Source organism: Schistocerca cancellata, chromosome 4 (genome assembly GCF_023864275.1).
Source record: "Schistocerca cancellata isolate TAMUIC-IGC-003103 chromosome 4, iqSchCanc2.1, whole genome shotgun sequence".
Taxonomy (NCBI): domain Eukaryota; kingdom Metazoa; phylum Arthropoda; class Insecta; order Orthoptera; family Acrididae; genus Schistocerca; species Schistocerca cancellata.
Window position 1 is genome coordinate 476,099,536 of NC_064629.1, and position 20,636 is coordinate 476,120,171.

At 42.4% G+C, this 20,636-nt stretch overlaps 1 protein-coding gene across 2 annotated transcripts in view; it reads right to left on the reverse strand.

The window, feature by feature from the left end:
- LOC126183833 (GTP-binding protein Di-Ras2) overlaps window positions 1–20,636 on the reverse strand; it is an 880,171-nt gene that overhangs the window by 311,728 nt on the left and 547,807 nt on the right. Inside the window, exon 1 of one of the 2 annotated variants that reach the window (XM_049926090.1) lies at window positions 11,625–11,702. The exons of the other annotated variant lie outside the window; for it this stretch is intronic. Within the exon in view, the coding sequence (XP_049782047.1) occupies window position 11,625 (1 nt within the window). The 5' untranslated portion in view covers window positions 11,626–11,702. Of the gene's footprint in view, window positions 1–11,624; window positions 11,703–20,636 lie in introns of those variants that run through there. 2 annotated transcript variants of the gene reach the window in all.

The following is a 20,636-nucleotide window of genomic DNA, read 5'->3' on the forward strand; positions in this document are numbered from 1 at the left end:
AAGTCCCGGAGCGAAGCTACCTCGGTTACATTACGACGGTACGACGGTGTGAACACGAGGCTGTCGCAGAGAATAATATTTCACCACTGGGACTGGTCAGGGAAAAAGAAAGAAAGAAAAATAAAAAAAACCAGCGGCGCTTCCGTTGAGCGAGACAGCGGACCTTAGCAGAAATGCTGTAGGCAGAGCAGCTAGACAGAATCAAGTCACCTTCGTTACGTGATGAAAGAAACACTACTGCTAAAGCAACGGCGTGTGCCGAGAGCTTTTACGAACCAGTCATATATTATAACAAACGCGTTAACCAAGCACGACAGAGTGAGAACTGCTGAAACCTTCGTATTACCGAGACCTATGTGGTCATGACAAGTGACGTCGAGTAAATATCAGCCACTATTTAGCTCCAAAATACCGCAGCATTTTAGCTGGTAGGAGTCGGTCAGACGGATCGATGGTCTACAAACCATACGCATTCGGTTCCCTTGTTACAGCAAAGTGACGTCTGGCACACATCAGTTGTCGCACTGTTCAACACCACAGTCTACCGCTGTCGCAGATGAGTGGACCGGAGGGTCTTTCTTATCATCCCGTTCAGGATACCAGCGTTCCTGATATTTCGGCAGACGGGCCAGGGCCTACATGAACGGCAGGCCAGCATCCTCGTACTACGCGGCTACACGACAACCGTGTCGTAGGTCAACAGATGAAGAAGAACGGCTATGAGCGGGAGGGACAGAGCACTTCCCAAATCGGAGTTTGGAAGTCCAACACACGTGTCGCCTTCACTCACTGTCGCGGCGTCACGATACAGCCAGTGCCGAGGCCACCGCGAGCAGCAACCCCCATAGCAGCAGCCGGAGAGAAACGGGTGTGCGTCTTCAGCTACCTTCAGAGGACTTAAGTCCTTACTACGCGATTCGTCGACAGGCATCAACAGTCGATATCAACAGCGAGTCAAGGCACTGCTTTTAACTTAAGAAAATAAATAACTAATTCCGAATCTCCTTTCACTACATCTACCGGCGACGACAGGTCACCACCATCCTTCCGAGGAAAACTGGAGAGGAGCGAACTGGAAGTGTGTCTCCTGTCACAGAACCATCTCTACTTCCCCCCTTCCAACAGTCACTCTTGCTGTTCTTTGCAAGAATGAACTTGTAAAAACTATCCTATTGGCTCTTACGACCAAACATGTTGCTGGTATGGCTCTCAGAGCGTTCTTAATAAAGTATTTATTTTATATTATCTCGCACTATTTTTTACGCTGGTGTGGTAAGCAGCATAATCATGTGGTATCAGAGTATGTTATCAGTTTTGCAGTAGCAAACAAGTTATTTATAAGGGCGTGCTGAGAAGTAATACCTTCGAATGTTTTATCTGAAAACTCTTAAATCTTTTTGAATAAAACGAACATTATTAACATTCTGTAACTTTAATTTTGACGTCCACGTATTTATTTATAACAGTGAATGCATTGCGACTATACAGGGGTATTCGGAAAGTAAGGAACGAAATGGAAGCCACAGAGAAAATCCAAACTGTTTTATAGGCAACAGTTTGCTACAACTTCCAGTTACTTCTATCCATAGTCGCCGCTCCGACTGAGATGTCTGTACCAAAATTCTGTCGTCATAGCCAGCGGCTCATATGAGCAGAGATGAAAATAAGAGGGAGCCAAGTCCAGGCTAAATGGTGTGTGATCAAACAATTCCCATGGAAAATGCTGCAGAAGCGTCCTCATTGCCCCTGCAGTGTGTGGCCGAGAACTGTCATGAAGAAGGAAATGCATGACAGTTAAGATATGTGGGATTGCATGAAATCAGGGGAAACCTCTCAACAGGCACCCATACTTGGCGGGAGACACAATTTTCTGGGCATCTTTACTCACTCACTGTGCGCTCAGAACTGAGAAGAGCTACGTCATGCTATCGATGGGCGTAATAAAGTAATAGAGACACTACTCAACTCATCTATGCAAAGTGCACCGGATTTTCACTGTGGTTTGCATTTCGCGACCAATCGTTCCTTACTTCACGAGTTTCCCTCGTACAATGCTCAAGATTAGTAAACTTCTTTGGTTGTAAAAGGAACGTTAAGTGTTGTTGTTCTAGGCAACGTCCTTCAACGCCCTACTGGTTAGGTATTCTGTAGATTCCAGCCTTCCGCAACAATACCATTCGTCAGCGATCGAAGATAATCTACAATCGCCGGCCGGTGTGGCCAAGCGGTTCTAGGCGCTACAGTCTGGAACCGCGCGGCCGCTACGGTCGCAGGTTCGAATCCGGCCTCGGGCATGGGTGTGTGTGATGTCCTTAGGTTAGTTAGGTTCAAAAATCAAATGGCTCTGAGCACTATGGGACTCAACTTCTGAGGTCATTAGTCCCAAAGAACTAAGAACTAGTTAAACTAGTTAAACCTAACTAACCTAAGGACATCACACACATCCATGCCCGAGGCAGGATTCGAACTTGCGACCGTAGCGATCTCGCGGTTCCAGACTGCTGCGCCTAGAACCGCACGGCCACTTCGGCCGGCGTTAGTTAGGTTTAAGTAGTTCTAAGTTCCAGGGGACTGATGACCTCAGATGTTAAGTCCCATAGTGCTCAGAGCCATTTGAACCATTTTTTAATCTACAATCTCAAATGTTGGACGGGAAACCATTTTAACTTGAAATGCACAGAGGATTCTGCTTATCTAGGGTGAGACGTTGTCAACATATGGAAAAAATCTGTTAGTTTTTACAGCGTACAATCCTCTTCATCTACTATAATTTTCCTGTATCTGACAGTTTGCTCTTAATTTCTTGCGAAGTCTACATTTTACCTGAACGATTCCTTAACTGGGAGAGCTATTCAGCCTAACTCTAAGAATGGAAAACTGTGTGTGCTCTAAATAACGTTAATCGTTTCACCAGTAGTGAAAGACAATATGTAACCTTCTCATCACATCGCTGTATGTCAAAGAGACGATATATGTACATGTCACAAGAAATAGTTCAAATGGCTCTGAGCACTATGGGACTTAACTTCTGAGGTCATCAGTCCCCTAGAACTCAGAACTACTTAAACCTAACTAACCTAAGGACGTGACACACATCCATGCCCGGGGCAGGATTCGAACCTGCGACCGTAGCGGTCACGCGGTTCCAGACTGTAGCGCCTAGAACCGCTCGGCTTCCCTGGCCGGCTACATGTCACAAGTACAGTCTACGATGCAGAAATGCTGATGACGACATGACCACTGAAACGTGTAATCGAGCCTAGAAACAAAACTTAGTTGAGCAGTAAATCAGGAATTTTGTTTTATTTTAAAGACTGCCACGCTTTCCTGCAACCGATGTCTTCACAAATGGAAAATACGTATGACGCATGTATAGATAAATCTATGTCACATTACAATAAATATAGAAATAGTGTAGGAAATTACGTAAAGAGAAGGAGGGATGGCTTTCAACATTACGCCAACCTTGGCATCAGTGTAGTCGTTATAAAATGAAGTTTACAGCTTAGCTTCTCATCAAGTCGTCAGGCAGGAACAGAATCTCGGACTGGATAAAATATGGCAGGAAACCGGTAGTGAGTTTCAAGGTTTCTACGACGGCATTCCTCGTAAGTAGTTTATGTAACCCATGGCAAATTTAAGTCACAATGATCGGACGAGGATTTTAGGCCCGCTCCCCCAGAATAGACGGAGCTCAGTCTCAGTTGTAGAATGAAACAGAAGGAACCATCTTCACATTAAATGGAAGTGTAGACGACAAAGATTATTTTTACGCAGTTAATGGCATAGACAGGTAGTTCAATCTATGTATATGCATGTTCAGTATATACGTGTATTAATTTTGGTGTTGCTATTTTGTATTACAGTTATATATCATTCCTTACTCAGTGAATAACACAGATTATCAGCAGAAAGGAAGATTATTTGTGTGGAGTGCTACTGAGATCAACAACTGTTTGAGCTATAACGAAACACCATTATTTGTCCCGTCATTAGTTTGCCAAGTGCGTGGTTATAGGGTTAATCGAGTTTATGGAGAAGACCAACAGAAGATAAGTGAGGTACGTTTAGAAAGAGACTGTGCATCATTGAAAGACGTTCTTTTAAAGTTCCGAAAGTGTACGTTCCAAGAAGAATCGAGCAACGCAACATATCCTCCAACGTATATTAGGCGAAATGATCGTGAAAATCAGAGAACTTATAATGTTGTCTGATTCCTGTTATATACGACGTGCACTTGTGACCCATCGCTAAAGGAGGTGCTCAGAATGGTGCCCATTCGTAGTAAAGACTGATTCTGAACGACGTCTTGAGGATTCACGCACACTATGAAAAAACCCAGGAGAGTCATTGATGCGCTGGCAGGCACGGATGGCGCGTTCCTGAAGTGTTTGAAAACCGTTACTGCGACTTGCATATACTACAGATTTCAAGTGTTCCCACAACTAAAAAATCAAGGGATTAAGATCGAGCAAATAAGGTGGCTAACGTAGCGGACCTCGACGACTATTCCATTGCTCACTAAATGTCTCGGACATATCGGAGAAAATGGGCTGGTGTTACATCATACAGGCATCCACAGGCCTCGCTGGAATGGTGCTTTCTCTAGAGCGACATTTGTATGATAGCAACTGAAGATACCTTGCGCCAGTCAACCTGTTTGGTTGTATATATGGCCCTATAACTCTGTCGCCAATAGTTCCTGCTCATGTATCAATTGAAAGTCCGCACTGATGCCTTGCTTCGTCCACTGCTTCTGCATTGGCGTCAGCCCACACATGCTGGTTACGAAAATTTACAATACCATCTCACTTGAGACCAGCCTAGTCTGTGAACAGTATCTCTGTTATGAAAAGTGGATCTTTAACACGGCTTTGCAACAGCCATTGGAAAAACTGCATTCTGGCTGATCTCGTAACAGAAGGGCTTGGGAACGCAGCACACAATATGGGTAAACCAACTAGTTAAGTAGGATCGCCCACACTAGAGGGTTACTGGCTCCGATAGATGCTGATTTTCTACGTGCACTAGTCTCAGAATCTTCTTTCCACCACAGGTCCTCCACAACACGAGTACAAATGGTGTGAGGTCTTCCAAAGACTGACGTTGTTGAAGCTACGGAGCCAGAGTCTGCTAGTTGCGAACAGGCGGCTGAATAATTGTACTGACGGTAGCCCGTGTTCTTGATATTTTTCAGCATACAGAAAACGAGATCAAAGGCTGCTTCCATATGCCGGACAATAACAGAGGATCATGTCTTCCATTTCCTATGTGTGATACCCTGAGATGACAGAAGTCGTGGGAAAACGATATGCACATATATGGATGGCGGTAATGTCGCCTATACAATTATAAAAGGTCAGTGCATGGCGGAGCTGTCATTTGTACCCAGATGAGTCATCTGAAAAGGTTTCCGACGTGATTATGCCGCACTACGAGAATTAACAGACTTTGAACGCGGGATGTTAGTTGGAGATAAACGTATGGGACATTCAGTTTCAGAAATCGTTAGGAAATTCAGTATTCCGAGATCCACAGGATCAAGAGTGTGCCCAGAATACCTAATTTCAGGCATTACCTCTCACCGCGGACGACGAAGCGGCCGACGGCTTTCACTTAACGACCGAGAGCAGCGGCGTTTGCGTAGAGTTTTCAGTGCTAAAAATAAGCAACACTGCGTGAAATAGAAATCACTTTGGGACGTACGAAGAAAATATCCATTAGGATAAAAAATGGTTCAAATGGCTCTGAGCACTATGGGACTTAACATCTATGGTCACCAGTCCCCTAGAACTTAGAACTACTTAAACCTAACTAACCTTAGGACATCACACAACACCCAGTTCCGTTAGGATACTGCGGCTAAATATGGAGTTACTGGGCTATGGCAGCAGATGGCCGACGCGTGTGGTGTGCCTTTAACAGCACGACATCGACTGCAGCACCTCTCCTGGGCTCATGACCACATCAGTTGGATTCTGGACGACTGAAAATCCGTCTCCTGGACAGATGAATCCCGATTTTAGTTGGTAAGAGCTGATGATGGTAGGGTTAGAGTGTGACTCAGACCCCACGAATCCATTAACCCAGATTGTCAACAAGGCATTATGGAAGCTGGTCGTGGCTCCATAATAGTGTGGGCTGTGCTTACATGGAATGGACTGGATCCTCGGGTCCAACTGAAACAATCATTAACTGGAAATGGTTATGTCTGGCTACTTGGAGGCCATGTGCAGCCATTCATGGGCTTCATGTTCGGAAACAAAGATGGAATATTTATGGGCGAGAACCCACCATGTCACCGGGCCACAATTGTTTGTGACTGGCTTGAAGAACATTCTGGACAATTCGAGCGAATGATTTAGCCACCCAGATCGCCCGACATGAATCCCATAGGACATTTATAGGACATCATCGAAAGGTCGTTATTACACAAAATTCTGCACCGGCAACCTTTTCGCAGTTATGGACGCCTATAGAGGCATAGGGCTCAGTATTTCTGCAGAGGAATTCCAACGACTTGTTGAGTCCATGTACGTCGAGTTGCTGCATTACGCCGGGCAAAAAGAGATCCGACACGATATTAGGTTTCCCTTAACATTTGTCACCTCAGTGTTACAGGCGCTGGTAAATGCAAAGATAAAACTACAAATTAAAAGAATTTCACAAACTTATCAGTAGACAAACCGATTCCATCAGAACTAATGTATGAGCTGCACTTACCCAGAATTAAAAATTTTATTTACAGTAGTAGCCCTAACAAATGTTTCCTGAATACTGTATCTACGCCGGCCGGGGTAGCCGAGCGGTTCTGGGCGCTACTGTCTGGAACCGCGTGACCTCTACGGTCGCAGGTTCGAATCCTGCCTCGGGCATGGATGTGTGTGGTGTTCTTAGGTCAGTTAGGTTTAAGTAGTTCTAAGTTCTAGGGGACTGATGACCTCAGAAGTTAAGTCCCATAGTGCTCAGAGCCATTTGAACCATTTTTTTGCTGTATCTACGGACAATAACAGAGAAACGAGTCGTCATTTGTTTACTGCATTCAGTAGGTTTTTCGTAATAACTAAGGGCTTACATTAGATGAGATGTGTTTCAGAGTAACGAAGATGAACAAGTGTTCATAGGTCTTAAGACATACGATTTAGAGCACACATTCATGGATAATTTTTGCCTTTTTTTGGTCCGTGCTACCATATCTCAGACTATAGATTACTTTTCTTAACACCCTGTATTAGAGCGTTTCCTAAGAGGCATATATAGAAAGGTAGCTTATGAAGTAAATATGTGGATGTAGAACTCGTATGGCGGAAAGTTCATTTCCATGTTCTAAACACAATAATGTGCAAAATATTGATTACGTAATACACAGACAGGGGTAAAACACAGTTTCTGGTTGCAGAACGCGATAGTAAAAATTGAAACTGAAGGAAATCATGGTACGAGGGGTAGGCTTAAATGTCCCATCGGCGAGAAGGCCCTTAGAGATGGAACTGCAGCTCGGACTTGACTAAGTTCAGACACAAAATCGGCTGTTCAGGTATAAAAGGTACTATCCCGGGATTCACATTAAGAGATTTCCTAAATATGGGCGGCGAATGGGCATTCCAACCACACTCTTCCCACATGCGGGCCCACTAATTGAATCACTACAACGTCTTGCTCGGTTAGTTACTGCTGTGGCTTTGTTGGGACGCATTGCGGTGGGCCGGGGAAGCCGCCTGTAAACAGAAAAATGTGTTAATGCCAAATCTAGAAAGAATTGTTTTCCGATTTTTATCAGGTAACGTTCGTACCTTAACCAAGGAATTCTGCAAAAGTACGATAGACGTAAGCTAGCATAATGCTCTTTCTGTTCCTCTTCCTTGAGAACGTAGCGTGATGAGGTCGAAAGAGTTCAGCACCGGCAGCTTAATCTTAGCCATGAACACGTTTTCCGGTTGGTTGACAAAAGTTGAAGTTTGAGCACTGGTATGTGCTATACCATTGAATTAACTTTCTACTAGAGGTGTCAAACGTCTTTAGAAAAGTATCCCATTGCATTGTAAACGCACTTCCAGCATAGCTTGAAACATAATAAAGGTATGACACATATGAAAATGTATAACGAAACAATAAACACTTTGCATACTGTCGTTTGGGGGAAATTTCATTTACATATTTTATCCAGACCCAACATATTAGTATTAGTTGTACTTATGTGTTATATTCTCGGCGAGGGGCAAAGTGTGCAACAGGCTGTAAATGTAAGTTAGTTCAGTTAATGTTCGTGTAAAGGATAGAAAAATATTTCAGGTTACAGCATTGACGACAGATCTTTTTAGACGATGATTTTCTCAAGAAATTAAAGGAAATAGTAAATACAGTCGCATGATATAAGTTTTTTATATTGTAACGTAATATGATAGCAACTTCACTGAATCAGAAGTCATGGAAAAGAACAAAGAGTATTAGGTAGCCGTGCTGTCACAAAATTCTTTGATTTATTTAGCTTTTAGCCGAGTGAAATTCGTCTTACATTGATGAAGGTTAATAAGGCATATGGATCTTCGCTGTCAACGACTAACAAATTGCCATATTAAGGAGAATAGAAAAGATTTTTCTCCGATTTTCTGAACCAGCAGTCAAAGCAGTGAGTGGAACCTATTCATCTCGCATCAGAAAAGGCGAAGTTGCTTTTATCTGCTAGAAAGGCTATAGCCAGGGTTTTATGAGTTATAAAAGAAATTGTTTTAAAGATTACATAACGTTTCGGGCGAATAAACAATTATGCCAGCCATATATGTTTCTTTTCCTGCCATTATGAGGATTTTTTACAGTGTTCTCGTGGTTTGAATTTACAGAAGCATCAAAGAATGCCATTGATACACCGCAAATTCTCATGAACTTAACAGTAGTTCTCTCGAGATATGACCGCTATACAAAATCTAGTGTTGTCTCACTAAGCCGCTGAAAATTATCAATTTACTCACTTATGTATGTATCGTCCGTGAAGTCTTCACACTTGAACTAAACATTAACAATCAGGTGTTTATTTACAACTTTCTTTCTGGCGTCATTACTGGAAACAATTCACCGATCACGGTCGAAGATAATAGGGCAGCAGAGGCACAATATTCTAGGTGACTAATATAGCAGGACGAAAAATTCTCGGCATGGTATAAAGACAGAACTGCTAGAAATAAAATTATGATTTTGGTATATTTGCATATATTGTGCGGTAATGTAGCTGTTAACATCATGTTCGTAATAGTTTCAATCACACGGGTTCTTAAAATATTTGTGCATGGTATTTTTCGTACAAATACATAAAATAGAACAGTGCACTGTCAATAAATTATTTTATTTTGATTGTTTACCAACAACGGTAACGCATCCTAAGTTGCTGATTATTTACAGTTGCAGCAATTATGAAAATAAACGTATGTGAAAGGCATTCTTCATATTGATGATCTTTCAAAGGACAGAAAGATAAGCGAACATTGCTACTCAAGTCTTCTCGATACGCTGTCTGATACAATACGTGTGTATAGATTACGATTACAAAGGAAAAATTCATTTTTTTTCTTCAGAACATTCCATTCGCCTACAATGTTGTTTTGTTAGCGGGAAGACTGTGGGATTTGAGGCATGAATTATTATAACATTCACCATAGTCCCTGCATTTAGTATCTTATGACTTCCACCTGTCCTCACGTTTAAAGAAATTTATAGCAAGAAAACATTGAGTCCAGTAAATAGGTTATGGCAGCAGTAGATGGGTATTTTACAAACTTTCTAGACGGGTACTTCCGGTATGAAATCCAATCACCGAAAAAAAGTGTTGGACGATGTAAACTGATCTAAAAGAGGTATACTTTGAAAATTAGTTGTAATTTAGACTTGAAGTTCTCCCACTGTTTATGTCAGCTTGAGAATTTTTGGCTTTGCCCTTGTTTTGCAGAGATTCGTTTCCGCGAACAGAAGCGATCTATTGATATCCATTCACAAAGCGACGCCTTCGAGAATGAGAGGTGCACTAAAGTATCCAAGCCAATACAATTAAGAAATTGTAAAGTCGTTGTCTGGTAGTTGTTTAATACATGCGGGTGAGGGCGATATGGTGGTCCTCTAGGCTGCAGGCTTTCCCGAACGCTGTGGCTAAATCTGCTGCGCTGGCCCAGCCTGCGACAGGTTCAAGGTCAGGCGCGGTGGCGCCCCAACACCCATCTCATTAGGCAAAGCTGATACGGTGGCAGTGGGTGCGGAGTAAATAAATGAAGCTGTATACCGGCAAGTAAAGCATATAGAATTCGAGATAGGTTTGTTACGTTACTGTAACTGTACGATATACACAACTTAATGTTCTATCTTCTACACAAAAGCAAACTAACCTGCCCTCCTGGGGCATCTCTCTGACAACTTATTATTAATCGTACACGCTTTCCGCATTCTTATGTCCTTATTCGCAACTAAATTCGCCGTAATTAAATATATAGAGGATAATATTTATGGAACATTCCGTTGGTTCTTTGAGGGACACAGACGTATTAATAACTTTAATACACGGTATTAATGTTCCACAATTATTGTGGAAGTTTAATAAGATGTGTTCAGCTTATTCATATAGAGGATATTTTCCGCTGCAGAACAACTGCTTGTGTTATTACTTTTACGGATTTTTCTGAAATTTTGTTGACAGCTGACATTCAACATCTTTATTTTCAACACAATACAAGGGCCTGTTACTATATTGCATAACATACCTGATGTTGCGTACAATCAGCAGATCTGAATGAGGGTAGGGTAAATGGTAAATAAATTATATGTAAACGTATATCTGATCCTGTAACCTGAAGATTCCTAAAACACGTGTCAGATTTCTGAAAAAACGGAATGAACAAAGACATCAATCGTCGCATATAACTGGTCTCATTCACTGCTGCAGGTATCAAAGTTCAGCCGCCTGATACCTGCAACGAAATTAATGACGCAATGATCGGAAGTTTCCACCGAGGAATGCTCTCGCCTGATACGTAGTCGGAGAAGTATGATCTTATATTGGTTATTCTTTATTAGTGTACAGTTCAGATCAGTAATGCCTGATTTCGTGTAACCACTTTCGACGTAGTGTCAAGATCAGACTGTTTTTTTATGATTGTTAACTAGTGACATGTCGTATCGTACGAATCATGTACTTGAGTACTGCAGAACACCTCAATATTTTTCTGTTTTTAGGATCTATATTTTTATGCAACTTGTAATATTCAACCAGGTAGCTGTTCTTGACCACCTCAATATCGATGAAACGTTGATAACGGAAAATAACGTGCCAGGCAGCAGAAATGTTTGCGTACGTTTGTTTTTACTTTCCTTGTTATAAAAAAATACATTTTGAATTACTGCGGGCTATAGCGTTTGTATAGGTGCGATGTAGAAGTTTTAGACTGTGTGCCAGAGCCCACTACGGATTACAGCGCCCATCCTACTGACTATCTGCGAAGAAGAATACCCGCGCTTGTACGGTTTCGTGGCTCGTTTAATTGGCTAGCACTTAGGAAAGCTGATACTCGGCGGACACATGCCAAAGATGAAAGATAGTGCAGAGGAGGCAGAAAGCGATAGAAACTAGCAGGCGAGGTCAGTACTTGCTTCAGTGAGGTGGCTGCGGGGGCGGGCCGGCGCCTGCGGCAGCAGCAGCGGGCATGTCGGCGGCCGTGTGTGCTGCGGCGTGCCGACTGCCGCGCGAGCCGCCGGTGGCGCGCCCGCTGTCCGTGACGTCAGCACTGCGTCACGACGCCCACGCCACCAAGCGACGCCGCCGACGCCGCCGACGCCGACGCCACGGCTTCCAGCCGATCGAAGCAACGCGCGGGCTCACGCACTGGGACTTTCTCCTTGGCTCACCGTAAACACTGGGCTCGGGCAACAACGGTGTCCGCTACATTACAGACCTGGCGCCGAACAACTAATCGTGCCGGGAACTCCGGTTGCTGTGTACGCCTAAGAGACTGCACCGACGAGGGTGTCCCACCACTCGTGCAGGAGAGCTTTGGAGTTGGCGTACAGAGAGACAAATCTGTCGCAATCTCTTAGGGTGGTTTCCCCCCAGCCGAGAATCTAGTCCAGTGGCCACTTACACAAATGCACAACTGAAGGGTTCCAAAACACAGAGGCAGAACACACAAACAACACTGCAGACCAACCACATAAGAAAAAGAAACAAATCCTACACACTAACATATAATAATAAAATAGTATATTGTAATGGAATCTTTTCCTCTTTTGGCTGTTAAAACATTATTTTTTTGCGATTGCAATTTCTACATGTTGTCATTTTCAAGCAATGTGGAAATTTGTGACCCACTCTGTAATACAAAGCTGCTCCATGCTGTGTAAGAGCATTTGCATGAGGTGTTGTAAATTTCTTAGGTGTTCCATATATCTTGTACTTTGCAGAACTGGTGAAATAATGATACAAACACTTAAGTTTAAAATTCGTGTAGTGGCGTGGTAACTGGATCACAAAAGCTTTTCTGGTCAAGTTTCCAAACCTAATACGTGAATTTTAGACTTCAGTGTTTATGAAAGGAGAGACACAAAGGAATCAGTCGCAATTCCATTAGTTTTTATTGCTCTGGCATATCTTCAGTGCATTTGAGTTACAATCGAACAAACTCGCGGCAGTATATGTGAGCACACGAAGTTATTGGTGTATAGGCAGAAGGTAACTGAGGCAGTTGAGTGTGAAAATACTTTGTTGGCATCCTCTTACATAGGGAGGAATGATCATAATAATAAAATAAGTGAATTGAGAGCCACGGTACAGAAACAACTTGAAAATGGCTCGATGAACCCTATGCCAGCAACTTAATTCTGAATTGCAGAGTAATAATGTACATGTACACTAAGATAAGACAAAACAGCTCCACATCAATTCAGCAATGCAAGAATATACCGACCCACATGCAACTCCTATCAGTCACCAAACATAGGACGAACAAGCAGGAACATTGGAATGATGTGCACAAAACACATGAGAGCTGTGTAGAGAGACTGCTCACAGTCCACTTTCGCAGAACACTTAATAACTGAAAACCGCCACCCCACAAATATCAAAACTGATCTACAATCCATTAAACACAGCAACAGCTTACACCGTGAATTAACGTTAGAAGAAAATTTTGACGTACAAACGGATATAATGAAAGGCAAACACGTTATTTGCAACACCACACTCTTTACTGCTTTAAGAGAATTGACAGAGGACTAACACACACACACACACACACACACACACACACACACAAACGCATAAATACTCCCCCATCACACACAGACCTAAGTAAGAAATAAAACTCCTGCTACAGCTTTCAAGATCTTCTCGCGATAGGCGAGACATCTCGCAACACACGTCAACTGTAAGATGGAATAATGTTTTGAATTACTGGAAAAGATGATAAGTTATGTCTTTCTCTGTTTTAATGCAACAAAAAGGAGACCATATAACGTGAATATATGACATGATTACGTTACAACCTTGGGTCACTAAAATTGTCTTTACAACAGTACTGTAAATTCCAACAGTATTGACACTGACGTTTGTAAGTTCACATTTTGATATTTGTTAACGATAGAGTCTCAGTCCTTTCAGATGATGCGCTGTATGCCGAAAATCGGCAAGAAACATTCGTATTATGGAAAGACTCTAAAGTAAAATTGTATTGCAAAACTATACATACAGCATAGTATCTGGAACCAAACAGTACACGTGTAATAACTGTTCTTTATTGTTCTGAAACGATGATAATTTTTGCATGTTTTCGAATTCACGAGCCCACTGACGCTGGAGGTATTTCGCTGAAACTAATTTGGGGAAGAAAATAAACAATAGTGTTTTGCGTCAAGGCGGACAATAATCCCATATAATCGAGTGGTGACGTGTGTGTGTGTGTGTGTGTGTGTGTGTGTGTGTGTGTGTGTGTGTGTGTGTGTTTTCAGCCACAATTTAATTAGTGGTCACGAGCAAATAGCTGTGGAATTTTTAAAATTATCCGGACATCATGGTCTGAAACAAGAAATAAATTTTCAACCTCAGTTTGTACTGGAGAATGGTATGATAGATAGTTTTGTATATAACCTCCAGTGTGTTTCTTAGAGAACTCACAGTTATAGATTTCAAATATTATATTTTCATGCTGAAAGTGTGGGAAGCTGTCTGAATTTTCCATCAGAAAAATTTTTGACTAATTTCCACGGCACCATCACTCATCTAGGAGAAACAATACCAGCAGATGCAAATTTAGGCAGCACTGTACCTTCTTACTAATGAATGCAGTTCGACTAGAGAAGTCAACTACTTAACCTAGTTTCATTAAGCCTCCGATATTTGCACGGCGTTCTAGTTCTCGTTATGTCTACCTTTGTATCTGTACGTTGTACTTCTCCTATTTCACATGCATTCCAGACCTACGTAACTACCAATATATTTGAGAATCGTCTCACCACGTCTACGAGACACATTGGTCATTGCCGGCTTTCAAATGAAACAATGATGATGATGTGGTGGCCCTCAACTACGTACCCTCCCACTCAGAATTGAAATATTAAAAGTTTTGGCTGGTTTCGTCGTCTAGGGGCTGGGGTACGTAGTTGCCGCATTACAAACCAAATACAATATGAATATACACATGAATAGAATGGTCAAAGGGTCCTATCACTTGGCAATTGCGAATGTAACGTAGAAATTTATAAATGAAATATTGCAATGAAATAAAATTTGCAGATACTATCTTAACGACTTTAAATGATGAGTACGATAGTAGAAGTACTTTTGCGAATGCGATATATTTCTGCAAAACCCTTATTAGTGTCGATGGTCCAGCTATTAAATAAAATATAACTTGAATAACAGGGAAGCAGTAGATTCCTACTTCACGTAATTAGTTATGAACAACATCATAGCTCGCGAGATATTCACTTCCAAACGCGTACTACGTCTTCACTGCAGAAGCCACGGAAATCTCACGAGTACACTAGTCGGCACTCCGAAGTATTTCTATCTCTCGCGATCACGCGCAAACTGCTCCACTCCAAGTCTTTCCCGCGACTGTGCGTCCGTCGCGCCGTCACGTGCAGCACTCCCCGTGTCCTGTGCCGTCCTGTTCAGAACTCTTCTCACGCTTCCATCCAGCCTCCCCATTCACGAGTGTTGTGATTGACTAGAGCGCTCGCGCCATGATTTCAAGCCAACGCATCCACACGAACATAATGAAACACATTCGAAATACTGGATTTACATTTAAATAACTTGAAATTAAAAAGGAATAGCCAGTAGGCTAATGTCTCTGTGCTTTCTAAAACACAGTAAATATTTAACCAATTTCTTCATGAATAGTATATATCGGATATAAACAAAGACATAGATGGATAAATATATTTATAAGAATGCTGCTACCGTTTTTTCGTGACACTGTAGAGTACTTATGGCCTGACGCGGCCGATAGTAATCAGCCACTTTCGCCTCCAATAACTCATGTACTATTCATGTTACATGCCTGTAATTTATACCAATTTAGGTTTACACTAATAGCTTTCTAAAGACACGTCGATCGGCAAAATCGGATGAAGTGTTTAGGCTCTGAGCACTATGGGACTCAACATCTTAGGTCATAAACCTAACTAACCTAAGGACATCACACACACCCATGCCCGAGGCAGGATTCGAACCTGCGACCGTAGCAGTCCCGCGGTTCCGGACTGCAGCGCCAGAACCGCTAGACCACCGCGGCCGGCAAGTGTTTAGGTTTTGTAGATTCGTTGCTGGGTGTTACTTGTATAATTTACCGTCAGATACTAAACTTTAAACTAATAAATATATTGAAAATCTGATTACACTATCAGAATCGTCGTGCAAATAATAGTAATGTACATGTTTCGTTTTGAGGTATCATGATTCATCTGGCTACTATTAATTTCTATATAAACTGTGAAATGTCTGCCATTATGGTCACACAAAGTCCGCCATCTCTGTCTCTCCCGGCGTACAAGTCTCTTTGATCGACACAGCGTCACCAAGGAATTCCCAGCCACGCGCTCTATGGACCACGTGGTCCGGCCGTTGTGCGGCATCACGCGCTTGCTAACGAACCACGCTTTGCCGAGTGGCCCGAGCGGTGGCCGCCAACTCTGAACTTGGAATATATTCAGGGCGCCAACTCACATCATCTACAAGTAAAATGCCGGGACAGTCAAATGAAAACATGACAGATGGAAAAAATAAGTAAACTGTTTAGTATTTCAAAATTAATCGCCATAACTGTTAATACATTTATCCTAAACGACGGCCAATGCCTCCACGGAAAAATGTTTGTCGTTGCGTACCGAGCTGTGATTGTACGCAGGCGTACACCTCTTCGTCCGAAGCAAATCAACGACCACCAATATCTTTATTCTGGGCCCCAAAAATATGGCAGTCACGTAGGGACAGATAATGACTGAATTGAGGATGTGTAGGGGCTTGCCAGCAAAAGATCTGCACCGTAGTGGAAACAACCGTGGCAACACGCAGGTGGGCATTATCCTGCCACAGAGTGATGTTGTCCGTAACATTGATGGGCGTTTGGACTCGAGGGTACGCTTACCTCTGTGCGTTAATTGTGGCGCCGTGTTCCAGAGCGTCAATGAACAGCGGGCCCTTACAGTCAAAGAACAATGTCATCACGTTCTTCCCGGAGCTGGTGTGCCTCTTGTTTTTACTGCACTGCAAAAGTTTTGCTGGGAAGCCATTACACATCCTCTGATTTCTCCACATGCCGTTTTCATTTGTTTGGAGCCCTGGAGAAACACATTCGTGGCCGTCGATTTATGCCGGGTGAAGAAGTGCACGCCTGAAAACAATTATTGTTCTGTAGGCAACAGCAAAGATTGTTGTCTAAATATCTCTTTACTTAATCGAGCCCACTAACAACCCGAGCAGCATAATTCTATGAATACATTTACTTTCTAAATCGGTAGCATCCAGAATAAATTAATTGTTTTGTTTGTGTTAACTCAAAGAGACACAGATTATACTGAACTACCTATATACTGTTTAGTTTGAAGACACCGGGTGATCTCTCTAGCTTACACTGACGACTGGGGCCAAAGCAGAAGTATTTTATCTACAATGTTTACTTACAGGTCATTGCCCATAGGATCGTGCATTTGGGGCTGAGAGATAGTACGAGGACAACTGTGACATATACGCTACCATTTCAGGCTATAAGATCGTATCTTAGTGCCAACCTTACTGCCACTGGTGGATTCAAAGGAAGTGAATGGGCGTAGCAATTGCATTATGAGCGTGCAAGTCACACTTAAGAAGATCAAGGCAAGGTGTTCTTTGAATATTAGATGTAGAGTTAAGGAGTAGTTGTCTATTCTAGAAATTATCTTGCCGATATAACTTGTACGCTATAGAGCTGCATGCTACTGTTCACGGAAAGATGCCCTTGAGACGGCGAGTCAGCTCCCTCGTGTCAAAATTAGGAATAATTTTCAATTCCCATAGAAATAATACGTTACAATCCTATTCCGCGCTCGTTCTGAAACTAGTTTCACTTCTGGTCTCAAAATAGTACCCCATACCCCCCCCCCCCTTCCCCAATCACCATGGATTCATGTATGGAGTGGAAGTAGATCCGACTGGAAATTATTACCTTATCCTGCTGTCAGTCCAGATCCACTCTCTACAGCAACGAATATTAGCCCACACACCCTACCAAAACTAACCATAGAGTTCAACGATGTCGACTAGAATATATATGGAAAGTTTATCAATAACAAGATTGGAAGTCATCCTACTAGCCTAAAAAATCCAGAACATATCTTCATCACTGATTCTTCCTTCAACAAACACTCCAGGAGCTGCTACTAGTCACGAAGCGACGTGTCCTCTGTACTTGTACCGACCATGAGCTCTTGGTATACTTGGTGGAATCTTGCTGGCCCTACCGCTCTTTCTTCCTAATTCATGATCCGAACACCAACATGCCACTGGCAATTATAGAGACAGGGCCACAACTTCTTCACGGCAAGAAGACTCTGGGCCTGGTGACAATCATTTATTATGCTTAATGTTGCACTACCCATAAACTCAAGGAAGAATTCGGAAGATTTGCACCGAGTTACAGGCTACAATTCTGTTACACACTGTTCACACCTCTTCCTGACAATATAAGAAAACGCAATATTTTCACCCCTACCTCCAGTTTACATTCAAATTCTTTTTCCAGGCTTTATCTCGTATATTCACTCTTTCGGCATGTTAACCTGGACGCCCTCCGTCCTTCAGGATGGAACTCGTGTGCTGTGTGCGTCTAGTCTTCCAGTGTTAGCCCATGTGGAAATATGAGATGAGAATGTCTTCGAAATGTTTGCGAATCGTATAACTGAAGGGTGACGCGGATGTCAGCTCGGTATCCACCTATTGCTACGTTATAATCCACCTAAAAACCACATCCAAACTAGATGGAACACCGGCCCTCTTCGTTAATCCACCTTGCGGATTCGATCCGGGACCGGCGGGCCTCCCCGAATCTCGGAAGCGGCGTGCTAACACGCTGAGCTACCCAAGTGGGGTTATAGTAACGATGACGGGAGCATACAGTACCAAATCGGCAGAAGCTTGTTACTGTAGGAATATATCGGGCTGGCGTCACAGTGCAATATCTTGCTGCAGCATATTGGTTGCCGGGCTGCAGCATATTGGTTGCCGGGATATAACGCAGATCAAGAACAATAAATCACAGGTTCCAGAATGGCTAAAAAGTTAAATCAACACTGGTCATTTCATGTATGGCAAAGCGATTGGCATGCTGTAAGTACAGAATGCGTGGTATACAGTCTCCTTCCGAACATCAGAGAGAGATTACAAATGAGTCATATCGTCGCAGCAGAGGTACCGTTCTTTCAGGACACAGCCATTACCCTCAGAATGTACATAGAATAGGAAACAGACAGTCATCATTATATATGTATAATATTAGAGTTAAAAATGTATAGTATTATGTAGAGAATTTTCAATGTGCTCTGAGCACTATGGGACTTAACATCTAAGGTCATCAGTCCCCTAGAACTTAGAACTACTTAAACCTAACTAACCTAAGGACATCACAAACGTCCATGCCCGAGGCAAAATTCGAACCTGCGACCGTAGCGGTAGCGCGGTTCCAGACTGAAGCGCTTAGAACCGCTCGGCCGCACCGGCCTGCAGATGTATTCTACAACCTAGTTTAGTCACACGGCAACGGAAGTTTTATGACTGCAACGAATAAATAAATATCCGAGTTGGTTCCAATAAACATTCAACATTCCTAATAATTTCCATGCACCATGGCCCTATACAGCTTTGACCGCATAGACACTTCTATGCTTGCTCTTACTCCTAGTTCTGCCTCGTGATGACTGGGTGTTGTGTGCTGTCCTTAGGTTAGTTAGGTTTAAGTAGTTCTAAGTTCTAGGGGACTGATGACCATAGAAGTTAAGTCCCATAGTGCTCAGAGCCATTTGAACCATTTTTCTTACTCCTAGTTTCCACTATTCCCATTCGACAACACGAACAGAATTAATTAAACACGCCATCACAGCAATCACTATGACCTGCTCGTACTGATTAACGAGAAGTGCGCTAGCTTGTGAGACAAGAAGTTGAGGCAGATCCGGGTGTAATCGGTGTGGCGGATTAACGACCGTTTCACTGGTAAACTGGCCAGCCTGCATATTGTTTTCAGGCCGCTTTTCACTCTTGTTCTTCTAATGCTGGACAGATACCCAATCTACACCTCACAAAATACGATTCACAAACAATTAAAATTGCGACAACATACAGAAGAAAGTTTAGACCACCCACAGACACATGGTGAATTATTTAAAATGAGGACTGTGCTGACAGGAAGAGCATCCGGGTAGAAAGTTAAATAAATAAATTGGCCACCTCATGAAAACAGCGGACGCCATAAGACGGAGTAAGTCCTAAAGAGAATTGCAACATATGCTTCAAGAACCACTACTATAAATACATAAAAGAGGCCCGTGGATTACAGCCTATTTAAACAGAATTCTCGCTCCTTCCTAGAACAACTCTCAGGTCTACCCTCAGCCGCAAAAGTCATCGAAAATTCTTCTCTTCCTAAAATTCCAAGGCGTAAATGGTCCTTTGTGAGTGTCTTTTTGCATGAATTCGCCAGCTTTCGTTATTAGTGTACGGGATTATCATTTGCAATGACTGAATTCTTTTCCAAATATTTATAGGCTGCCATGGAACATAGTGTGGGCAAAATGAATTGTCTTTCAAACCATATTCTAATATATTTAGTATCTATCGATGACATGCATCCTGAAGTAACACGAACAACATGTGAAGCATTTTGGACAATGTTTATATTACTTTTTACATATGAATGTATTTGTGGAGCACAGGTCCTAAGGAACTAAATTACTATTTGGCAATAATGGAAATAACTATTCCTTTCAATACATAATTAAGTTTAGTCTTGCACATGGATTTTTTCGCCAGTTGTTTTAAAATTATGTCTCTAAAATTGTGTATTGTCTTCACGACACGTCCGTAGATATATGATCTTCGTTCTTCCTATTTATACCGGGTTGTAGTCAATGAT